This window comes from Vipera berus (assembly GCF_964194415.1).
Source record: "Vipera berus genome assembly, chromosome: W".
Classification (NCBI taxonomy): domain Eukaryota; kingdom Metazoa; phylum Chordata; class Lepidosauria; order Squamata; family Viperidae; genus Vipera; species Vipera berus.
Window position 1 is genome coordinate 50,943,920 of NC_138210.1, and position 25,041 is coordinate 50,968,960.

Here is a 25,041-nt window from a genome sequence, read left to right on the forward strand (position 1 = left end):
CCTCCCCAAAGGTCGGCAGGAGGAACGGAGACCTGCCGAGGTTTGGGGAGGCGCCCAAACCTCCCCAAACGTCGGCAGGAGGAACGGAGACACACAGGGTATTCCTGTGTATTCAGGCTTGCAAAATGGCGGATCAAGCCTCTGCTGGCGGCAGAGGGTTGCAGAACGGCGGATCGGCTTATACTCGAGTCAATAACTTTTTCCAGTTTTTGGGGGTGAAATTGGGGGTCTCGGCTTATACTCGAGTCGGCTTATACTCAAGTATATACGGTAACTGGATTTGAGATTGTTAAGAGGGTTAAATATTTGGGGGTGATTTTGTCGCCCTCTAATACAAAGCTATATAAAAATAATTATGAAAAACTATGGGGGAAAATTCAAAAAGAATTGGAGAGTTGGCAAAAATTGCAATTGTCTTTGTTGGGACGGATTGCAGCAGTGAAAATGAATGTCCTGCCCAAATTTTTATTTTTGTTTCAAATGATACCGATCCTTAAGAAAGATTCTAATTTGGAGGAATGGCAGCGTGGTATCAATAAATTTGTGTGGGCAGGGAAAAAACCACGAGTTAAACTTAAGATTATGCAGGATACTCGTGAGAGAGGTGGTCTTAAACTGCCTAATTTTAAATTATACTATGAAGCTGCTGCATTAGTAGGAATAAGTGATTGGATTAATTTGACGCAAGGGAGGTTATTAAATCTTGAGGGCCATGATTTGTGGTTTGGCTGGCATGCATATTTGTTGTATGATAAGAAGGTAGACAATGTGTTTAGGGTGCATATTTTAAGACAGGCATTGCTGAGAGTTTGGAAGAAGTATAGACATAAGTTGAGTTGCAAGATACCATTGTGGGCAATTCCAAAACACGCAATAGAAAATATTCATGCTGGCTTCAAACATGATGTGACTACGTACAAGGAGATTTTAACTTTGGAAAGAAATGTTTGGTGCTTGAAATCATATAGCCTCTTGCGAGAAGAGAAGGTTGTTCAAAACTGGTTTCAATATATTCAGCTACGGGCCAGGTGGAAAGAAGACCAGAAAAATGGTTTTACAATGACTGATGAAAATTTGATAAAGCAAGTTAGAAATCAGGGATCAGCACATATCAAACGGATATATCTTGCATTGATAGAGATTGATTCAGAGACAGAGCTTGTTAAGGATTGTATGATAAAATGGGCCCAAAACATCCAAGAAGTTATCACAATGGACATGTGGGAAAAGATTTGGGTGAGGAACGTAAAATTTACTCAAGCTCAAAATCTAAGAGAGAACTTTTATAAAATGTTTTATAGATGGCATTTAGATCCTAAAAAGCTTGCAAGTATGTATCCGAATTACCAGCCTAAATGTTGGAGATGTGGTGATGAAGATGCAACATATTTTCACATATGGTGGACATGTAAGAAGGTCAAGGCTTTTTGGATAAAAGTCTGGTGGAATATGCAGAAGATTTTTAAACAGAGGATAAAGTTTTGTCCGCAACTTTTTTTGTTGGGAATAATTGCAGACGCTACAGTTGTGGACACTAAGTTGATGTTGAACCTAATTACGGCAGCAAGACTTTTGATAGGCCAATATTGGAAGAAAGAGGAATTGCCGACCATAGAAGAGTGGACTTTGAAGGTTTCCGACCTGGCAGAGATGGCGAAGATTTCGGCCTATTTGAAAGATCATTCGCAAGAACGCTATATTATGGAATGGAGAAAATGGATTGAGTTTATCCAGAACAAGTATAGGGTTAAGAAGTTTTATGTAGCATTCGAATAAGTCTTCTTTCGTTTTTTTTCTTTTTTCTTTTAGTTTTTTATATATAGTTAATATTGTTAAGGTGTGTCTTATCCTATATAAGCTAGAGAGTAATGGATTTTAGATTTTATAGTGGGTAGTATATGGTTGCTTATGATTGCCTTTTTATAGATATATACCTTGTATTTAGCTCTGGGAAGTCGGGGGGGGGAGGGGGGGATGGAGGGAGGGGAGGAGGGAGGGAGGTTGGGGGGAGGTAGGGGGGGGAGTAGGGAGGGGGAAGGTGGGTTTTTTAAAGGAAAATTGTATTTTAAAACTTTTCAATAAAAAAAAAAAAAGAATTGTGTTTTCGTAAACTTGTTTTGTACAACATCCATGATTCCTAATCATCATATTATTGCAGAGCACAAGAGGAAAGCAATAGAGAAACAGTGATTGGTACATGTAAAATGCTCCAGAAGGAGGAGAAATATCAGTCAAGGCAGAAAGAAAGAGGATGGCATTAAAGAATTGTGTTTTTGGTAAGACCAAAGCCTCTCACCGTAGATTTGCTGAATTCCCATGGCGTCATCTATGGAAAGTTGATAGAGGTGGGGCAAACCGACAGGACCTTGGTAATATGGCATCATGATGGACTCCTTAACAGAAGAGTGAGACAGTCCCAAGGAATGGCCAAACTCATGCACTGCTACAGCAAATAGATCTGTACCACGGCCTGAAATCAGGAGAAAAAGGACATTTTAGTCAAGATTTGAGGTTCTTTGGACAATATTTTTAGCAGATACTGAAGTCCCGTAGTGTGGTGTGTCGTAATCCTGAAGATACCTGGTGATTCATTCTGTGGGTCATAAATCCAGGTCTCTTCATTATCAAAATGGGTGTCGCCTGAAATGGGATAGTCTCCAGGGAAGAAGGCGTGGGCCAGGGTGCCTCCAGGCCCATCAAAGGGGTATGTGTCGTCATGATAAGAGGTCGTAAAATCCACCACAATGTCCGCTTGCTGAGAAGACACTTCTTTGAAGGTCAAGGTTGAAGAATTGCTCCAAGCTCGAAAAGCGTAGAAAATGAGATTCCGGACATGATCGCGGGACAGTTGCGAGGAATGAGGGAAGGAGCGGATGCTGGAGCGGGAAACAAAGAACAGAAAGAAAGAATAAGGCAGCGGCTCCCAACCTTTTCTATACCCCGCATCCCTAGAACGCTTTCTGATATATTCTCGCACCCCTTACAAAAGTTCGAAATAACAGCAACGAATTATACATATACACTACAATTTTTAAAACCCACGTTTTTGCACCCCCTGGAATATTGTCTTGCACCCCCCCAAGAGGGTGCGAGCACCCCTGGTTGAGAACCCCTGGAATAAGGTAAGGCCAGATGAGTCTCGCTGGATGAGAGTATAACAAAGTCCTGTGTGGTTCACTATCTTGTTTTGCAAGATGTCCAACGAAAGATTTACTGGAAGCCCAGAAACAGGATATGTAGGCAATATCCTCTTACAGGACACTTTTGTTACCCAGCTTGTGATATTCAGTGTCACAAGAAAAAAAGAATAATGAAAATTAATTACAGATGGCAAAGTGAATAAAGGTGCAGGAACAAGAGAGACATAAGAAAAGAATGAAAAAGAAGCAGTAAGTTGTAGTACCTTTTTTCCAAATGGGTGTAACAGCTCTGATAGAGTATAGGTAATTTTCAACTTATAGACATTCATTTAGTGACTCTTTGAAGTTACAATGGCATGGCAAAAAGTGACTTATGACCATGTAACACTTACGACCATTGCAGCATTCCTGTGGTCACGTGATCAGAATTTGGACTCTTGGCATTTGGCTCATATTTATGATGGTTGCAATGTCCTGGGTCATGTGCTCACTTTTTTGCGACCTTCTGACAAGCAAAATCCATGGGGAAACCAGATTCACTTAATAACCGTGTTACTAACTTAACAACTGCAGTACTCCACTTAGCAATGGTGGCTAGAAGGGTCGTAAAATGGAGCAAAACTCACTTATCTTGCTCAGCAGTGGAAATGTTGGGCTCAATTGTGCTCGTAAGTCAGGGGTCTTCAAACTTGGCAACCCGGCTGGCAGAGGAATTCTGGGAGTTGAAGTCCACAAGTCTTAAAGTTGCCAAGTTTGAAGACCCTTGTCATAAGTCATTGACTACCTGTAACTCCACCAGTTGCCCAGTCAGTAAGTTATGTAATGAGAAGTAGATAACAAAAGTGAGCAGAGAAGAAATTAACAAGAGTGTATTCAGGTAATCTTCAACTTATGTTCAGTCACTTGGCAACTGTCTGAAGTTATGGTGGACCCCTTCAAAAGGTACTTGCAAAGTTCCAATGGCTGCCGCTTTCCATGGTCACATGACTGCAATTTTGGGTGCTTGGCAGCCAATCTGCACCTATAGCCATTTGCAATGTCCTGCGGCCACATGATCACTATTTACAACACTTTTGCCCCCAAATGGCTTTTATTTCTGTTTTTCAGCCAAATACCCCATAGCAAACAATGAGTTTGCTTAAAAACCACATTGTTCACTTAATGACCATGGATTCGCTTAATGACCACTGCAAAACAGCTCATAAAATTGGGTTGGTCATGTGATTGATCTGCTTTATGTCCGTCACTACTTACAAAGTAGTGGGCAGACTCCATTACTGTCGTAAGTTGAGGACGACCTGCACACTGAAAGTATCATTCTTCAATTTAGAGGAGATGCTGAATTATGATTCTTGTGAGAACTGGAAATCACAGGAAAACAAAAACTGAAGCAAAGAAGTGGTTAGCTTAACTCTGCATTCGCAGGACTCCTCCTTCAAAAGAGATGGGATTAGTGGACTTACTGCCATGTTAAGTCGGTCTTTTTCCAGGTATTTTCACTGAGAGCGTAGCGTTTCTTCCTACGTCGCCGTCGCATCAACTCTGAGGTGCCAATGAAATCAGGGAGAGAACAGCGAGGCCTGTTCATCATTTTCAAAGTCTCACGATCTGCAAAGGAGAGAGGAATTTCCATGTTTTGATTTTAATTCAAGGTCCCTTTCTCTTTTCCGATGTGAAATTCCAATTTGCCCTCGACTTAGGACCAGAATTGAGCCCAATATTTCTGTTGCTCTGCAAGACAGTTGTTAAGTGAATTTTACCCCACTTTGCAACCCTTCTTGTCACAGTTAAGCGAATCACTGCAGTTGTTCAGTTAGTAACATGGTTGTTAAATGAATCTGGCTTCTCCATTGACTTTGCTTGTCAGAAGGTCGCAAAAAGGGATCACATGACCCCAGGAACACTCTAATTGTCATAAATACAAGCCAGTTGCCAAGCGCCCAGATTTTGATTACGTGACCATAGGGATGCTGCAACCATTGTAAGTGTCAAGAATTACTTTTCCCCCCTGCTGGTATAATGTTGAACAGTCACTAAAGGCTGACATCTTGTTCTTTTCTATAGCATCTTATTTCATCGGAGGCTGTAAAAATAGTTTCATGAATTGCTTTCAACATAGAAAGAATCTGTTCCTGATCTTCATCCATATTCTCTTAGTGGTGTATTAGATTAAAAGCTTTACAATCAGGGGATAAAAATAATTTTATCACTGAGTATAGAACACAGCTGAGCTTCTCACAACTGATATGTGCCAAGGTTGAAGGAGTCTTATCTGTAGTCTGGGCTTCAAGCCAAGTCTCTTTTAAACAATAACTGGTTGTAGTATCAGATTTAGCCACAAGATATCACCAATGCTGTTTAAGGTTTTTTAAGTCCAAAATTTTTATAATTCTTTTTCCAATTTTACTTCTTTTTTTGTAAGTAAAAACCCAAATCTTCAATAGGGGTAAGAAATCTTTTGGTCCCCAAATTTTAGAAATATATAAATCCAGTTAAAATAAGGTTATTCTTTCAGCGTTTTAAACTCCCTTGTATAGTCAGCCGCTGCTGCTCTTAGAGGGTGGGATAGAATTTCCCTTCCCTCTCTCCACAGGGGGGAAACTACTTTGGGCAGCTTATACAGGTAAAAAAAGATAGTTAGGATTGAAGAGAGGCTCAGATCTCACCCAGTCTCATCCGCACTGCTTTGGAAGTGCCTGGTGGTAAGTTTGACTTCGGCTGTCTGCAGCCTAGTGATGGGCCATATTTCTATGGCTGGTCAAAAGTCGCCAGTTTGGAGGGCTGCCCCGGATCAAGCGGAAGGGCCACTGCCCTCCTGCGATCAAGTGGGGATCACCTCCTTGTTTGTCGTCCCTACAGGGTGACCTTCGACCCTTTCCAGGGTCCCCCAGTGGTGTGACATTGAATGCGGAAGACGGAGCTCGCCTTCCAGTGTCTGCGGCATCCACGATGGCAAATCGGAAGTTGGGAGACCACGTGTTCTAGTCCCGCCTTAGGCATGAAAGCGAGCTGGGTGATCTTGGGCCAGTCACTCTTTCTCAACCCAACCCACCTCACAGGGTTGTTGTTGTGGGAAAAATAGGGGGAGGAAGATGTGCTAGATATGTTTGCCAACCTTGAGTTATTTGTAAAAACAATACAGGCAAGACAGAAATAAAAAATAATAAAAACTTGAGAGCAAAAAAAGGACATGTGTCAGCCGTCTAGTAATCCTACATTCATGCCGGCATCCTTCAGTGGACAGAGACACCTACCCAGTTTCCCAGTTGCAGGCAGACCTGCAAACCTTTGCATCGTTTTAACAGCAACGGATAACTCCTCTTGGCTTTGAAGAGTTGCTGCTCTGGGATCCGGTGGGGGGAGGTAGCCATAGCGCATCAGCCATTCCTGTGAGAACACAATTCACATGGTACATCAAGTCAGCAGATAGGCAGAGATGAGATGAGATGATAAGATGATAAGATAAGATAAGATGAGATGAGATGAGATGAGATGAGATAAGATAAGATAAGATAAGATAAGATAAGATAAGATAAGATAAGATAAGATAAGATAATAATGTCATTTTTTACTGTGGGCACAACGGCACACATCAAAAATGAAATTTAGTTGCCCGCTCTCAAAGTGAAACACATACATGACACACACCTAAAATATACTACATACAACGTATGTATAGACCCACATCCCTACATATACATAACAAATAAATATTAAATACTGTCCATCTTGAATATATAAGGGAATGAAGAAGCCTGAGTGACAGGGGAGGATTATTACTCCCCTATCAGAGGGCGACGAACCGTGGTTCATTTGATGCATGGTGAACATCAAAGAAAGAAATCCAAGGCATATTCTACTGTAAAACCTTTAATGAGAAAACAAAAGACCTAACTGACTACATCTCTCATCAGGCAGAATACAAAGTAAAAGTGAGAAAACTTTTTCTAGCCATGTGCACTTAGTAGGACAAGACAGAGTAAAACCATAACATGGCTGCACATGTGACATTCACTATGGTTACATGATAAGATAGTAACACAGGTGCAGAGAGCAGGGGAAAATGTACAGACAGAAATGAGCGAAGCTGGCAAAACTAAAAAAACACGCAGTGACATCCCCTTCTTTTGTCAGCGAAGCAGAACTCAGATAAGGCACATCTTTTGGCGCAGATACTCGTGTTGGGCTGTAGGAAGTGGTTTGTTCAACATATCAGCAATCTGGTCATGTGTAGGCACGTACTGCAATTTAACAAAACCTTGTTTAACTACTTGTCTTATATTTTGGTAACGGATGTCAATGTGTCTAGACCTGGAACCTGTAAAGCGATTCTCCGATATATAAACCACAGATTCGTTGTCTTCCATCACAGTGATCGGTCGAATCGGGTGTGTCCAGATATCTGTGACTAAAGCATCAAACCATGTTAGAGAGTTACATGCATCTGAAACACAAGCATATTCAGCTTCAGTAGATGAACAAGAAACAAAATTCTGTTTACGCACGTGCCAGTAAACAGGACATCCATTTAAAAACATCATATAACCTGAAGTGTTTTTACGTGATTGCTTGTCACTCGCCCAATCAGAATCTGCATAACAACATAACTCTGCATAGTCAGTATGTGTGGGTTCTAACAATAACTTCATGCTTTTAGTGTGAGCGAAGCTGGCAAAACTAAAAAAACACGCAGTGACACTGAGAGTTCACAAGGTTAATGCTGTATGGAATGAAACTATGGTTGAATCTGGATGTTCTGCTATGGATACCAAGAAGCCCCCTCCCAGAAGGTAACAAGGAAAATAGGTTGTGAAGAGGATGAGTACAGATAATGTTATGGACCCTGTTTAAACAACGCTTCTGTGCTATGTCCATCACTGAGATTTGACCAACGTGGACAGCGATGCCAGCACTAGAGAGGAACGATCAGCCGATACAAAAGTGTCAGACGAGCAGCGAGAGGACTGCAGGTGGCAAGACGAATGCTCCCAGCAGGCGGGACGAGTGGAGAGAGGCAGAGCACCAAAACTCAAACAGAGTCCGATGGAAATAGGAATGATGCAATTGATTACGGAAGGGCGGGAGCTGAACAGACCCGTAACAAGCTCATTAGCTAAACTGCTAGCATCACAGAGACTATAAGAACGCACTTCCCAATCCTGGCTTACACTCTGACGATGTCATCAGGCACAGATGAAAGCTCAGTTTTAATACGTTTTCAGTCTTGGTGATCCGTGTTTCTAGTTTTAAATATGAATATTTTTATTTATTTTATTTTATAAATAAAAATAAAATAAAATAAATATGAATATACCCGAGACTCACATTTTTAGGACTATTTTGGATATACATACACATACACATACACACACATGTACACATATATACATACACACATATATATACATACACATACACATACACACACATACATAGACACACGCACACACATATATACATATATACACACACACATATATATATACAGACACACACACACACACACATATATATATTGTTACTAGATTATTACTATTATATTACTAGTATTATTACTACTGCATTAGTAGTAATAATTATTAGTTCTATTACTTTGATTGGCTAGCAAATAACAGGTTATTCTTCTCCAGTTGAGGATGCTCCCAGTGCCGCGGATCTACAATTCCCTGTATCTACAATACAGTTCCTGGCTCGCGTGCTAGCTGTGCATTTTGGGAGTAGCAGTTCCAATCTATCTGGAGCAGGGGTAGGCAACCTCAGCTCTTTTATGACTCATGGGCTTCAACTCCCAGAACTCCTGAGTCAGCTGACTCAGGAATTCTGGGAGTTGAAGTCCATGAGTCATAAAAGAGCCGAGGTTGCCTACCCCTGATCTGGAGCATGCTCAGTTGAAGCAAGCTGCTCTAGGGGAATTCAAGCCAAAAAAATCCCCAAAGGAGCATCTTGTTCTCGTTTCTACTATGTCTTTCTGTTCTCACCTGGGGATTCCCTTTTGAGGCTGGGCCAGGACAGCAATTTTTCCTCCCCAGTTGCCTGGGGGGCTGTCCCTCAAGAGGATTCATCACTGCTTCTCCTTCTGTTTCTCTAGATTAGAGCAATGGTTCCTCCTTCTTTACGAAGAACTGAGAACTGAGATGCAGAAGCATGGAGGGGAAGCCTTAAAACGGCTTCCCATTTGCTTTGGGACAGAGATGGCTCCTGCTGATGCCTTCAGCTTTCAGAAGAATCCAGACGAGCTGTTCCTCAAAGCCTCTTTCCAACATTAGGGAACAGAAAGCAAGAGCATTCTGTGTGACGGCATTTCTCAATCTCAGCAACTTTAAGACTACAACTCTCAGGGCGTCTCAGCCAGCATAGGTTGAAACATATGTCAAAAACATCATAAACTATGGTCATGGGACTCTGGGGCCCTGCAAACGGCTGCAAATCTCAACTGGTGATTTGACTGGGTAGAAAAAAGTATAAAAGTGCAGCCAACCCTTACATTCAAAGTGGTTTGCATATTACATCAAACCACAATAATACGTGCTAAAAAGCACCTTTGGGACAATGCTTTAGCTTTAGGTAATAATCCCAGATACACCGTATAGAGAACAACTCACTCACAGTTGGAGGTAATTCTCTGCCTGCATCTCTCTTTATGACCAGCAGACAGCACTCTAGGAAGTAAGGCAACTCTAGCCAAACCCCAATCTACGAAAGAAAGCTGACTTTCCTCCTCCACCACATTGGGACGAATGACACAACAAAGAACCTGAGTACAATAGTGAGAGATTGCAAACAATTAGGCAATTAAGAAGCTAGTAGCACAAGTAGTGTTCTCATCTGTATTCCGAACGAAAGGCTAACACCCATTGAGGGGAAAAAAGAATTCTAGAAATAAACCATTGGCTTAAGGTGGTTGCCAAGAAAACTTTGGTTTCCTGGATCATGGACTGCATTTCCTATGTGAAGGACTCCTGGCAAGGGATGGGCTGTACCTCATGCAAACAGGGAAAAATGTACTCAAAAAAAAGGACTGGCCCAACTCATCAGAGGGGCTTTAAACTAAAACTGAGAGGGAAGGGTGACCAATTTAGAATCTCTAGAACCCAAAACCAATCATAAATCCCAAGAAAACAAATCAGACAATGAGGTAGGCAGAGACGAGAGAAAAGAAAAACCCAAACAACAATCAGGAGATGCAGGAAACATGCTCATGAACAGGTATAAAAGTTTTAAATGCTTATATACAAATGCTCAAAGCTTGGGAAACAAACAGGGTGAACTAGAAGCAGTAGTACACAAGGGAGGATATGACATAGTTGGCATTACAGAAAACTGGTGGGACGAAACCCATGAATGGAATGGACTGATGGATGGATACAAATTGTTTTAAAAAAACAGGAATACAAAAAGAGGAGGGGGTGTTGCACTATATGTAAGAGAACACTACATATCTACAGAAATGCACATGATCCACGATAAAATCTCTCCAGAATGTATATGGGTCCATATAAAAGAGAGAAAAAATGACATTACCATAGGTGTATATTACAGGCCACCCAACCAATCAGAAGAAATAGATAAACTCTTTGCAAACCAGCTAACAAATTTATGTAGGAAGCATACCACAGCAGTAATGGGAGACTTCAACTATCTAGATATCAACTGGGAGACAAACTCTGTAGCGAGCAGGAGCTCAAACAGATTCCTAACCAACCTAGCCAACAACTTTGTCATCCAAAAGGTGGAGGAGGGAACTAGATGTAAAGCTATACTGGACTTAATTCTAACTAATAGAAAAGAAGTGATAGAGGGAGTTGAAGTTACCAGAAGCTTGGGCAAAAGTGACCATGTCATATTGGAATTTAATATAATGCAAACACCAGCAACCGAAAACAATTCAAACAGTGTCTTGAACTTCAAAAGAAGTGACTTTAACAAACTCAGAGAGAACCTAGGAAAGATCCCATGGATGAAAATCCTAACGGGGAAAAACACCCAAGAAGCTTGGGAAACTCTGAAAAATGTGATCATAAAAGCCCAGACCAGCACAATACCACTGAAAAAGAAAAACAAGAAATTCAAGAAGAAACCAGCATGGCTGCACAAAGATGTCTCTGACAAACTGAAAGACAAAAAGGACAAACACAAAAAATGTAATGAGGGGCACATACCTAAGGCCAATTATCAGCAGACAGCCAGAAAATGCAAAGATGAAGTCAGGAAAACAAAGGCTCAGAACAAACAAAAACTTGCAACAGAAATTATGCATAATAAAAAAAAGTTTCTTCCAACATACTGTATTAACAACAAGAAAAAAGTCAAGGAAACTGTAAGTCCACTAAAGAGAGAAGATGGCAAGGAAATAACAGGCAACAGGGAGAAAGCAGAGCTGCTTAACTCATACTTTGCATCAGTCTTCACACAAAAAGAAACTAGCCCAACGTACCAAAAAACCACTGCAAAAGACAAATTAGAAACAAAAATTAAAAATAAGCAAGAAAATGGTAAGAGAACACCTATCCGACCTTGACAAATATAAATCATCGGGGCCTGACGGATTACACCCCAGAGTTCTGAAGGAGCTGGCAGATGTTATCTCAGAACCACTGTGTTCTGTACCAGCCTACTACCGGCCCTGCAGAAAAGGCAGGGACAACCCCTTTACAAAAAGGCAAGAGGCTGGAACTAAGCCTGCCAAATTTATTGACACAAAACAGAGCAAACAGAGCAAAACCAAAACACGAACCATGAAACAGGAGCTATTCAAACGGTTGCCTTCAGAAAACCAGCCCTCCCACACATTCCCCTTTTAAACAGTTCAAGGCGTGGCTTCTCTCTGCCTCCTTCCGAGGTGCCCCACTGCCTTCCTCTGTTTACAAATGATTGACTGCCTCCTGCGTCGGGCGTCCTTGAACAGGGCCAGCTGTGGGTCATCTTCATCCACGCTGTCAGGCTCACACAGCTGGGTCTGCGTAGTGACCAGATGAGAGGGGCCTGGCTGAGGGCTCTGCAAAGCCTCAGGGCTGTCCTCTGCAGGCTCTCCAACACCCCCCTCCTCCTCTTCTGAATCGTCCGACCCAACTGCCGAACCCACAGGCTGACCCTGAATCACAACACACTGCACCACATCTTTCAAAAATCCTGGCGCACCGGGGAAGTACCTGAGGATTGGAAAAGGGCTGATGTGGTTCCCATCTTCAAGAAAGGGGGAAAAAATGGACCCAGGGAACTACAGACCAATCAGTTTAACATCAATACCTGGGAAGATCCTAGAAAAGATAATCAAAAAACACATCTGCGAACAACTAGAAGCAAATACAGTTATAACTAGTAGCTGGCACGGGTTTCTTAAAAACAGATCATGCCAAACCAATCTTATTTCATTCTTTGACAAAGTGACTAAACTAACAGACCAGCAAAGTACTGTGGACATAATATACTTAGACTTCAGTAAGGCATTTCATAAAGTAGACCACAACCTACTCCTTGCCAAGCTAGAAAAAGGTGGAATAGACAACATCACCACCAGATGGATCTGTAGCTGGCTGGCAAACTGTACTCAACAAGTAGTCCTTAATGGCACTACATGGAGAGAAATAAGCAGTGGGGCACCACAAGGTTCTGTCTTAGGCCCAGTACTCTTCAATATCTTCATCAATGACTTAGATGAGGAAATTGAAGGGGAACTCATCAAATTTGCAGATGACACCAAACTGGCAGGAGTAGCCAACACCCTGGAAGACAAACCCAGGATCCAAAAAGATCTTGACCAACTTGAACAATGGGCCCGGCCCCTATCCAACAAAATGAGTTTCAGTGTGGAGAAAAGTTTTACATTTAGGTAGGAAAAATCAAAGGTACAAGTACAGATTGGGTCAGACCTGGCTTAAAAATTGTGAGAAGGACCTTGGAGTGCTAGTGGATGATCACTTGACTATGAGCCAGCAGTGTGTAGCAGCAGCCAAAAAAGCTAATCCAATCCTGGGTTGTATAAACAGAGGCATAGAATCAATATCACACAAAGTATTAGTACTGCTTTATAAAACCCTAGTAAGACCACACCTGGAATACTGCAGCCAATTTTGGTCACCATATCACAAAAAAGAGGTTGAGAGTTTGGAAAAAAATTCAGAGAAGAGCAACTAAGATGATCCAAGGCCTGGAGACTAAAACATACAAAGAAAAGCTGCAGGACTTGGGTTTGGCTAGTCCAGGGGTGTCAAACTGCTGGCCCGCGGGCCGGACGCGTCATCGGGAAACTACGCCCACCCCATTGCCGGCAATGGCAAAAAAGCTCCGATACGTTGCGCGACGTCACGTGACGTTGAGAGTTTGACATGTCTGGGCTAGTCTAAAGAAAAGACGAAATAGGGGAGACATGATAGCAGTATTTCGGTACTTGAGGAGCTACCACAAAGAAGAGGGGGGTCACATTATTCACCAAAGCACCAGAGGGCAGGACAAGAAACAATGGTTGGAAACTGACCAAAGAGAGAAGCAACCTGGAATTAATGAGAGACTTCCTGACAGTGAGGACAATTAACCAGTGGAACAGCTTGCCTCCAGAAATCACTGGAGATTTTTTTTAAAAAGAGGCTAGACAGTCACTTGTCTGAGATGATATAGGACAGGTTCTCCTGCTTGAGCAGGGGGCTGGACTAGAAGACCTTCAAGGTCCCTTTCAGCTCTATTCTATTCTAAGTGGCTCTGAACAGCTTTTGAGGGAGTTTAACACATTCCCAATTTACCACAGCCCCCCGGCCAGTTGAAAGCCTCCTTTGTCTGACTCCATGGAGGCTTCTGGAGAATCCAGGAGCCGCCCCCTGGTTTCTCGAGACCCCCGTGACCTCACTACAACTACCCTTTTGCCTCAGTTTCCAGGACGGGTCAATTTCCCCCAGTGTATCTTATCCATTGATGTATAACATCCATGCACACAACCCCTGCTGTTTGCAGCTGGTTGGGTTAGCTGTCTTTTTTTAAAGAAAAGAAAAGAAAAGGTCAAGCAGCTAGTCAATATTACATTCCACCGGAAGGAAAGACAGAAATGCAGCTGCAGTTATCGGGAAAGATAGTCCAAGCCTGGAAACAGTGGATTTTTTCCAAAGATACTAATTTTTTTTTGAATGGCCTCTTCTCAAAGAATGGAAAAAAGTGAAGGAAATGAGGCACAGGACAGAGAGGCTGAGATTTTAGGAGTGGCAGGTAGGAGACAGTTTCTATTATCTTTCCATCAAGGTTGCAGAACAAAAAAAAAACAACAGCTCTAAAGTAGGTTATTAATCTTTCATAGAAGGCACTTTTGAAACACTTGCAGTATTTATTGCTCTTGTCCTCCAAATAGATTTGAAATCTGGGCTGGCTTTTTCTCTGTTTCTTACGGCGAGGAGAGTAGAAGAGAAGAGCGCTTTTAAAGTATAGAAAAACAGGATCGTAAGTATTTATTTACTTATCCACTCCATAATTTCTTCTTCCAGCTTCTATTCAGTGATTAGCAGCTCCTGAATTATTCCAAGCTGCAACTTCCAGGAGGTGTTTTTTTTTAAGTGAATTCTGCAAGTTCATTAGGAATCGTGGGAGGAAACCATAGGTTTTAGTGGCTAAATATGTTTCATTAACCCAAAGTAAAACTCTTTATCCCTAGTTTAGCCACCCTCCACTCCTGCTAAATGAAGTACGCTGCAAAATTGATAGCGCTTCTACGGAGAATGGCTTCTTCGAGCAAATGAGCCAAATTATACATTACGAGAAGCAGCAATCAACTCAGCTTGAAGCTAGGAAGGCAAAGGAATTCCATTCTAGCTATGGAGTCCGTGCAATAATAGCTCAGGCACCAAGCAGCAGGTATATTTCCACCTTGTAAATAAATGCTACTTGCCCAGCACCTGAATTTTCAATAAAAGGTGAAACATTTATATGATCTGAAGAGAAACCAAGCCCCTGAACGTTGATCCCGGGACCATGGGGATGCTGCAAGATTTTACATGCAAGCACTAGTCATAAGTCATTTTTTTCAGTGCCGTCGTAACTTTGAATGGTCGCTAAATAAATGATTGTAAGTTGAAGACCTACTTGTAGCTTTCTCTACTTCTCCAAAAGAACAGAAAATGAGATATATTTAAAGACACTAAAATATAGTAGCAATAAAAAATTGGATTTCTGAATGGCGGTACAATTAAGGCAGTAGAAACATCATCATCATCATCATCATCATTATTATTATTATTATTATTATTATTATTATTATTATTATTATTATTATTATTATTATTATTATTATTATTATTACCATTCTCCCAGGTCCTTGATAAGGACTTGATAGGTAGACAAAAATGCCAAATCCAGTCTGAGCATCTGTCTGACTGTGATGATAATGATAATATCATAATAATAATAATAATAATGATAATAATAATAATAATAATAATAATAATAATAATAATAATAATAATAATAATAATAATAATAATAATAATAATGTTGGTGGCATAGAGTCTTGTAACCCATTCAGTGTTTCCAAGTAATGGCAAGGACATAATGTACACTTCCTAAAATTTTTCACAAAATCCCTTTACCTTTATTAGTTGCTTAGCAAGCAAGTGTTTCAAGAATCACCATTCCCCATGATCAAAATTAGTGGCTATGTGAGGATCAGAATTCTTCAAGAACCAAATATGCCATCAGGAAAAAGATGATGGCAATTTTCACAGGTGAAAGGGTCTGTTCAAAGAATTTGGGAGCCTAACAGATGTCTCCTCCCCGTGGCCAAAGTCTGGAAGTCAGCAAATCCCAGATCTGAAAGGCAACTTGGTTCTGAATGAACTTAACATTGTCAGGGAGCTTATTGGGAGCTTCCAAAGCATTTTAAAAACCATGGTTTGTTAAATTTTTGAATAAATTGCAGCTGACTCACGCAAGATGCTAAGTCGGGATCAAACCACATCCTATTAAGGTTTTGTGTGTTTGTAAATCACATTTGCAGATGTGAAACACTGCAAATGCTTCAGGTATTTCCAAACCCTGCCAGTACTGAAAAAACAGATGCATATACTGCTGAATCTCATTATGATCCTCTGGACGAGAAAGAGGATCAAAAAGATCTGTAAATCTGATAATACATTACTGCACTCAGGGCCCCCAATTTCCCACAATTTATCACCGAGTTACAGGGGGAGAGAAAGGAAAGAAAATGATGTTAGGGATCAATGATTTCCTGCCTGTAGGCAGTCTGTAACTTGAAACTCCAAAGAGTCAATCTGATCTTTCTTGAAAGAGGAACAAAATGCTACCAAAGACAGACGCACAACAAATCTGTGAATCCCGTTCAGCCTTTGTTATAATCCTCCAGGTGAGTTATATTTATCTTGCAACCTTTGCCTTTTCCTACCTCTCTTAAGCCCAGGCACCAATTTCTTTCCCCAACTCATGATCTGTCCTCTCTGCCTTATGATAGCCTCCCAAAGCCCAATCATCTTCCCCCAAATATTGTTCCCCTTCCTTCACATTCAGCCTTCTCCCCCACCTCCCTTTGGGCAGGAGAAATGGGGAGAGATTATTCTCAACTACCCAACCATTTATCCTAACTCTTTGGACCCTTCCCCACTTTTCCTGCTTTCTTGAGAGTATCTGTACTCACCAGCCCTTTTATCTTGTCTCGGGAACTAGATCGGGAACTAGATCGTAGGACTCTAGATGGTCCTGCCTTGATTTGAGGGATGTGGCAGAGCGATGCCAGGAAAATAAGCAGTAGAAGCATCTTGGCAAGTGAGGTTTCCGGGCACAGCCTGGAGGTCCTATATAGTCTCTCTCCTCTTCCCCCCCTTATCTCCCCTCCCCTCCTTCCTGTCTCTCTCTTCTCTCCGCCCTGCTAGTCAATTTAAGATGGGGTGAGAAAGATGGGAAGTAGACACCCCCCCACCCCCCAGATTTTCTAGTCAGTGAGAATGGGTTGTAATGGCAAAAACAAATGTTGATAGGGATACAGAATTTACAGAGCATGTAAGATGAAGCTGGTTGGTAGATTAATTGTTTATAGGGCAGAGCTCAGCAGATGAAGCTTAGGTATGTTCACTACCTACTGAACTTCTGCCTGTCAGAAAGCTGGAAAGGAAGACAGAGGAAGATTTGAGAAAGCTGAAAGTCCAGTTGCACCTTTCCAGGCAAACAAATACTATTAAAAGGCAAATACACTATGTCTTCATAAAATGTACTGTTCTAAGGTGCCACCAGACTGCCCTGGGTTTTTTGGCTACCATAGACTCACATGGTTTTCCTCCTACAGTATTTATTACTACTTAAAATGTCTTATTAGAGACTCTATGGGTCTTAACATCGAGTCAAAATTAATGCAGGATGTGAAAGAGAAGCCTGCCAGTCAAACTGCTGGATTCTTGCTTCTGCAGCCTAAGTTGTGGGAGGGACAGTGGTTAGAAGCTGTTAACCTTAAACCAGCATTTCACCCATGCAGTCTGGTAAATCGGTTTACAACATCTGAATCTCCTTCCCCATCACCGCCTCTATCCCTGACTTGGCTCGTACATTGCACTAAGCCTTGTGCTAGATACTAAAAAGGGTTTTGATATGGGTTCAAACTACATTTTGGAGCACATTCTCCAAATACCTGGATTTTTACAACAGGGCTTCTTCCTCCTAAGCTAAAGCAATGTTTCTCAACCTTGACAACTTGAAGATGGGTAGACTTCAACTCCCAGAATTCCCTGCCAGCATGGAGCACCCGTTGAGATTCTACACAAGAGAGGAGTAAGAAATTTGCATTCCACAAACATGGAGACATTAAAAGAAAAGTCAGTTGGCTAAAATGAATTGAAATTTGGCCAGAGTGAATTGAAGAGACTTATCCTGTGTAGAGTGTCAATGGGTGCTTCATGCTGGCAGGGAATTCTGGGAGTTGAAGTCCACCTATCTTCAGAGTTGTCAAGGTTGAGAAACACTGCTCCTTTGAATACTTCACAAGTTATTCGGTTAACTTATAACCATCAGAAGCTGATCTTCCCAGCGTTGAAAGCTGCTAGATGCAACTGGGCATTAATTAATTGGAAAGCCATTAAATTCTGATCTGGAATCTCATGAAAACCCTTATGAGAAGGATAAAAGCAGCATTGTCAAATAGGCTCCACCCCTTTTTGGCATGTGGATGCCGTTTTTTACCAGTCTGTCACTCCTGCTGCTTAATGACATTGGACTAATCCTAATTTGAAAATGGGGGAGATGTTTCATTGGAAGTCAAGCAATTAAGGCCTTAATGCAACTGATTAGTATTATAAGCTTTTTCAGAAGCTATGTTCTGAATGTAGCTTATATCAATACAGATAATCCTCAACTTACAACAATTTAATGACGTTCAAAATTACAATGCTACTGAAAAAAGTGACATGGCCTTTTTTCACAGTTACAACCTTTGTAGCATCCCCATGATCATGTGATCAAAATTCAGGTGCTTGGCAACTGGTTCATACTATCTATAACTTGCTTGACAGTGTAATACAGTTAAAACATGTAAATATGGTAACAAATATGGCTCAGACGTTTTAGCATTTTTAAAGGTACATGGAAAATTTGGATGTTTAAGACATGTAGTTGAAATAAAATCAACAATTTAATTCTATTTGAAAGTAAAAAGACAAACGTTAATATGGATAATACGTATGATACATGGAAAAATTGAATTTGAATGTCCAATTTTGGAAAGTCAGTGGGCCCAAGATTTTAAGAAACCTAAAATATATTTCTTAGGATTGGAGTGAATTACCTGGAGTGAATTCACTATCACTGTATGTATTTTACTTTCCTCTGATTGTACTACTACTGTTTACAAGGTTCTTCAAATAATGTTTTAAATAGGATGAGAATCAGGGTTTTTCTGTGGTTGGTATAAAAAAGTTGGAGTCTCTTTGATGCAGATGATTTAGTTAAGCTCCTTTATGGATCCTTTTTGGATTACCGGTAAGTCATAATTTATATTAGAACAGCCTTTAGGGAAAACAGTTACATGAAATGCAATCATGAATGATACTATAAAAACATGGAATTTCATTTTTTAAAAAATGATTTCTACCTCTATCAGGGCTGGAATTTTTCAAAGGAAATTATAAAGGTACAAAACAATCAGTGCTCCAAATATTAAAAAGTAGATCCAAGAAATGTGTTTCCTACCAATAATTGAAATCCATTTACGTTTTAAAAATGAGAAGATGGAGAAATAAGTTTCCTAATAGTACCGATTTAATATTACATTGAAGAATTTGGCTACTTCTATATTAATCCTGTATAAATCTTTCTCACCCACCCTTTTGAGTTCATTTCATTCACTACCACTGTGTGCATTTTACTTTGCTTTGATTGTACTACCACTGTTGTATTTTTTTGTCTTTCTTTGTAAAAGTTTAGTAAATAAACATGCTTTTAAAAAATACTATACCATATTTGGGATTTAGCTTATGCCCAACCAAGTTTTTTTTTCTTTTTTCTTTGTAGACCGTTTAACTTTGCTTCCCTTTTGTGGGGGGTGGGTGGATGCATCAACACAGCTCCTGTTTACCTGCATTCCTTCAAACCTGCCTGTTTAATTTCCGGCTTGACACGTGGCTACCTCTTGAGGAAGCTGAAGGTGAAAGGTGAGAGACTGAAGGCCAGATCTCACAGGTTGGGAAATGGTTGGGGGGAAGGGAGATGAAGGCTGGAGGAAAGGCAGGCTTATTGATTTACAGGTAGTCCTCAACTTACAACAGACTGTTTAGTGACCGTTTGAAGTTATAAAGGCACTGAAAAAAGTGACCGATGACAATTTTTCACATTGACAACCATTGCAGCATCGCTGTGGTCACATGATCAAAATTTAGGTGCCTGGGACCTGATTCCTATTTATGACAGTTGCAGTGTCCTGGTGATCACCTTTCGCAACCTTCTGACAAACGGTCAGTGGGGAAGCCAGTTTCACTTAACAACCATGTTGTTAACAACTGCAGTGATTCTGCAAGAAAGGTCGTAAAACAAGCCCAAACTCACTGAACAAACGCCTCACTTAGCAACAGAAATTTTGGGCTCAATTCTGGTCGTATGTCGAGGACTACCTGTATTTAGGAAATTTATATGGCTACCCAACTCATGGTGATTCCAGGCAGCTTACAAAAACAAAAACTCCGATACAAAACCCACATAACCCTCGGGGGACAATGATCAAACCAACCACTTGCTAGGGTTCCATTTCACTCAGGGGTCTCCAGGTCCGCAGTCTTTAGGGCTTTTGAAAAGAGTGTCAAAGTGGGGGCTAATCTTATCTCCATGGATATGATGCTTCATAGGGAATGGGGGGCACCACGGCCCTCCTTCTTGGTCCTGCTAGATCAGCGGTTCCCAACCTTTTCTATACCCCGCACCCCTAAAACGCTTCTGATGTATTCTTGCACCCCTTACAAAAGTTCAAAATAACGGAAACGAATACAACTATATACAACTATAATTTTGAAAACCCAAGTTTTCGCACCCCCTGGAATGTCATCTCACACCCCTGGTCGGGAACCCCTGTGCTAGATGGACCTCCTTAAAAGAGGGGACCCCTAACTGCCTCCCTGCTCTGGTGGGTCACTAGATGTAACTGGGAAAGCACAGTCTTTCAAATAACCTGGGCCCAGGTCATGCGGGGTGACAAAGGTGACAGCCAGCAGATTGAATTGGACCTGGAAGCAAATCCACAGCCAGTACGGCTCCTGCAAGAGAAGTGACACGTGTTCAAATTTAGACTTGCAGAAAACCACGCGGTTCTATCGCATTTTGAACCAATTGAAGCTTCTCGATACTTTTTGAGGGCAGCCCCATGCCAGGTGCCTTGCAGTAGTAAAAACAGGAAGTGACTAGGGCAGTGGTTCTCAACCTGTGGTCCGCGGACACCTGGGAGGCCTCAATGTCATTACAGGGGGTCTGTAAAGGCTTGAAGAAATGTTATCATTTAATTCTTGAGTTAAGGCTTCGTGGTCCGTGGCCAGAAAAGGTATTTAAAGAGCTTTTGTGGTGAAGAAAATGTTGAGAACCACTAGATTAGGGCATGGACTGTGAGCAGGGCTAGATTAATTTCTGAGGTGGGGGAGGGGAGTGCTTTTTTTAAAAAAAGGCCTTTCAGTCACAGAACAATTCAATGCTGAGCCATAGCCTAAACATAGCTTATTTATGAAACCCCATTCTCTGCTATTAACTGCTCTGGTTAGATTCTCCAAACAGAACAATACAGTTGTAAAATCACAGAAGAGAAAGCTACGGTACCTGAACTTTTGGGTACTGAATTCTCCCCTTGAATTGTTCTTGCTAATGAGAAGTTATTTCTAAATTCACATGGAGCTGGACTTCCTGTAACTTAAGATCATTCTTTTGTGTCCCACTCCTGAGAGACAAAGAAGACCAGAACCGGGCAAACCATATGGCCTTACGTGTTGTGTACATGCGGTGTATATTAATAACTTCCTTCTACAAAGCCAGATGTAGTTTACTGTAGGGAACATTTGGGGAGAAAAAAGATCTTTTAAAAAAGAAATTTTCCCATCCTAGAGGATTATATATCAGTGGGACAGGGTGTCTTATAGAAGTGGCCCTCCTAAAATTCTCCTGCCTGCTTTGCAGAGAAAGAGACCCCTATGTAGGTAGTCCTTGACTTATGACTGTTTATTTAGTGACTGAAGTTACAAAGGCACTGAAAAAAGTGACTTATATTTTCCAGACTTGTAACTGTCACAGCATCCCCATAATCACATGATCAAAATTCAGATGCTTGACAACGGACTCATATTTAGTGTCCCAGAATCATGTGATCCCCATTTTTGACCTTCTGACCAGCAAAGTCAATGGGGGAGCCAAATTCACCTAACAACCGTGTTACCAACAACTTCAGTGATTCACTTAACAACTGCGGCAAGACAGGTTTGTAAAGTGGGGCAAAATTCACTTAAATGCCTCACCTAACCACAGAAATTTTGGGCTCAATTGTGGCCGTAAGTCGAGGACTACCTGTACAAATGGGCAGCTTAACTATTTGATATCAAAAATGATGAACACATGATAGAAAATAATTGCAGTGCAAGTGCTTTGGGTTTTCCTCAAATACATTTTAAGCTGTAGTCAGTGTGAGATTGAATATGCATTAATAAACCTCTGCATAGATCCAGGGTCAATTGGATTTTGCTTAAGTGACTGACATATTCTTTTCTGGCAGCGGTTTGCATGGTACATATATAGTCCTCGACTTTTGACCATAATGGAGCCTAGAATTGCAGTCGTATGCCATACTGGTTATTAAGCAGGTCACCATGTGGCTGTACCTGCTTTTGTGACCTTTAATGTGGCAATCATTAAATGAACGCCATAGTTGCTAAGTGAATGCTACAGTCATTAAGCCAGGGGTCTTCAGATTTGGCCCTTTTATGACTTGTGGACTTCAACTCCCAGTTGAAGTATATGTATGTATGTATGTATGTATGTATGTATGTATGTATGTATGTATGTACATAATACATTTCTGGGTGGGGGGTCGCTTGTAACTTTGATTGCTAATTATGATCATTCATAAGTCAAGGATTAGCTGTATTGAACTGCTAGTTCTTGCACTTGTGTAAAAAATTGGAAGTTAGTCATAAATGACAAAGGGATATAAATTAAAAGCAGCAAAAACAGGAGGTGGGGTTGGCTAGCTCATAAGTAAAAGGGGAAAAAAGGATAAGTGTGAAAGATGGTGGGAGAGTAGCAAAAGAGGGGGAGAAGGTAGCAACTTCTTTAAAAAAAATCAGTTCTGTTCTGTCCAGTTCTCAGAATCTGTTGGACAAGTTCCAGGAGTTTATTTATTTATATTTATTTATTTATATTTAAATTTATATACCGCCCTATTCCCGTAGGACTCAGGGCGGTTTACAGGGAAAATTAAAAGTTAAAATACATCATATACAATTAAAAACGATTAAAACTAAGATTAAATTAATCCCTGAACTTAACTAAAACCCCATTAATTAAAAATTAAAACCCCTCAGTCTGGGCCAGACAACTCAAAAAACCAAGTTTTCAAGTCCCTACAAAATGAACGAAGGTCGGGGGCGGTCCTAAGCTCCGCGGGAAGCTGGTTCCAAAGGGCCAGCGCGCCCACAGAGAACGCCCTTCCCCTGCGGATAACCCGCCGGCATTCCTTAACCGGCGGTACCCTAAGAAGGCCCTCCCTGTGGGAGCGCACAGGACGATGGGAAGTTGATGCCGGCAGCAGGTGTTCCCTTAGATAATCCGGACCCAAGCCATTTAGAGCTTTATAGGTCATTACCTCAGGGTGCCTCCAGTCAGAGAATGCCGGCTGGTGGCCCCCAGGGGGAGGGCCTTCTCTGTGGGCACCCCGGCCTTATGGAATCAACTGCCGGTTGAGCTCCGGATGGCACCGGATCTTCGCTCCTTCCGGCGCGGGTTAAAGACCCATTTATTCGAACAAGCTGGCCTGGCCTGATGGGGGAATGTTACGGTTTAAATGTTTTTTATATTTTGATTGTTTTAATTTGGGCAACAATTTAATTCTTTTTAACTTTTGTACTTCTATTTATATGCCCTGTTCACCGCCCTGAGTCCTTCGGGAGAAGGGCGGTATAGAAATTCAATTAAATAAATAAATAAATAAATTACCAGCACCTTGAATCTCACCCGGAGGGCAACCGGAAGCCAATGCAGCTCACGGAGTAGAGGTGTTACATGGGAGTATCGGGAAACTCCCATAACAACTCGCGCAGCTGCATTCTGCACCAGCTGAAGCCTCCGAGTGGTCCTCAAAGGCAGCCCCATGTAGAGAGCGTTGCAGTAGTCTAGCCAGGAGGTCACAAGCGCATGGGTGACTGTGCGTAGGGCATCTTGGTCCAGATAGGGCCGCAACTGGCGCACCAGACGAAGCTGGGCAAAAGCCCCCCTGGTCACGGCTCCTATATGATCCCTTGGCAAGGTTTTTCAGGAGTGGCTTGCCATTGCCTCCTTCCTAGGGCTGAGACAGATGAACTGGCCCAAGGCCACCTAGTTGGCTTTGTGCACAAGGTGGGACTAAAATTCACAACCTCCCAGTTTCTAGCCTGATATTTTAACCCAGGGTTTCTCATCCATAGCAACTTTTATGAGGTGTGAACTTCAACTCCCGGAATTCTGTGAGTTATAGTCCATGCATCATGAAGTTGCTCAGGCTGAGGAACACTGCCTTAAACACTACACCAAACTGGCTGTCAACTCCTACTTTGTTCCTATCTGCCCCCCCAAAGAGAAGATGGGTTCAGATGGATCTAAGCAAACAACTCATGGAACAAATTAAAAACAAAAATAGCTAAAGAAAGAAAGAAAGAGTAGGGATTATCTGCTTACTTTAGCTCTCCAGGATCAGAGTGTTACAGCCAGGTGTCTTGCAGACACCATCCTGCAGCTGTTTTTCTGTGATCTTTGAAAAATCATGGACAACAGATGTAGTCCCAGAGGACAAGAGAAGGGCAGAAAGAGGAGAGGAGCTGCTCGGATATAACTCCTAAATTGTATCGGAAGAGGAACGGGAGGGAAGAAAGGAGAGGAGAGAGGGAAGAGAGTAGAGTAGGGGGAAGGAAGTAGGAAGGTTAGAGGAAAAGAGGAGGAGAAGTGGGGAGAAACGGGAGGGGAGTGGTGAAGGAAAGAGGAGAGGAAGAAGAGGGAAGTAGGAAAGAAAGGGGAAAGGGAAAAAGAAAGGAGAGAAGAGAAAAGAGAGAGAAGGAGGGTGGATACAGTGAAAGGGGAAATGGACGAGCAGCACCCCACCTTAAGAGTATGTATTTATGTATTGCAGTATATTTGTTGATTTGTTTGTGGAAGAAATGGGGAAAAACAAAGAGAGACAGAAGGGCAAAAAACCAAGCCAAACCATATAAAAAAAACA

General features: G+C 41.6%; 1 protein-coding gene across 1 annotated transcript in view; it reads right to left on the minus strand.

The window, feature by feature from the left end:
* LOC308676287 (matrix metalloproteinase-25-like) overlaps nt 1-16,884 on the minus strand; it is a gene marked incomplete at its 5' end in the record, with an annotated part of 38,751 nt that extends 21,867 nt beyond the window's left edge. Inside the window, 5 exons of the mRNA XM_081342100.1 lie at nt 2,297-2,470; nt 2,581-2,876; nt 4,604-4,748; nt 6,395-6,527; nt 16,765-16,884. Coding sequence (XP_081198226.1) covers nt 2,297-2,470; nt 2,581-2,876; nt 4,604-4,748; nt 6,395-6,527; nt 16,765-16,884 — 868 coding nt within the window. The remainder of the gene's footprint in view (nt 1-2,296; nt 2,471-2,580; nt 2,877-4,603; nt 4,749-6,394; nt 6,528-16,764) is intronic.
* Between the last annotated feature and the right edge of the window lie 8,157 nt (nt 16,885-25,041).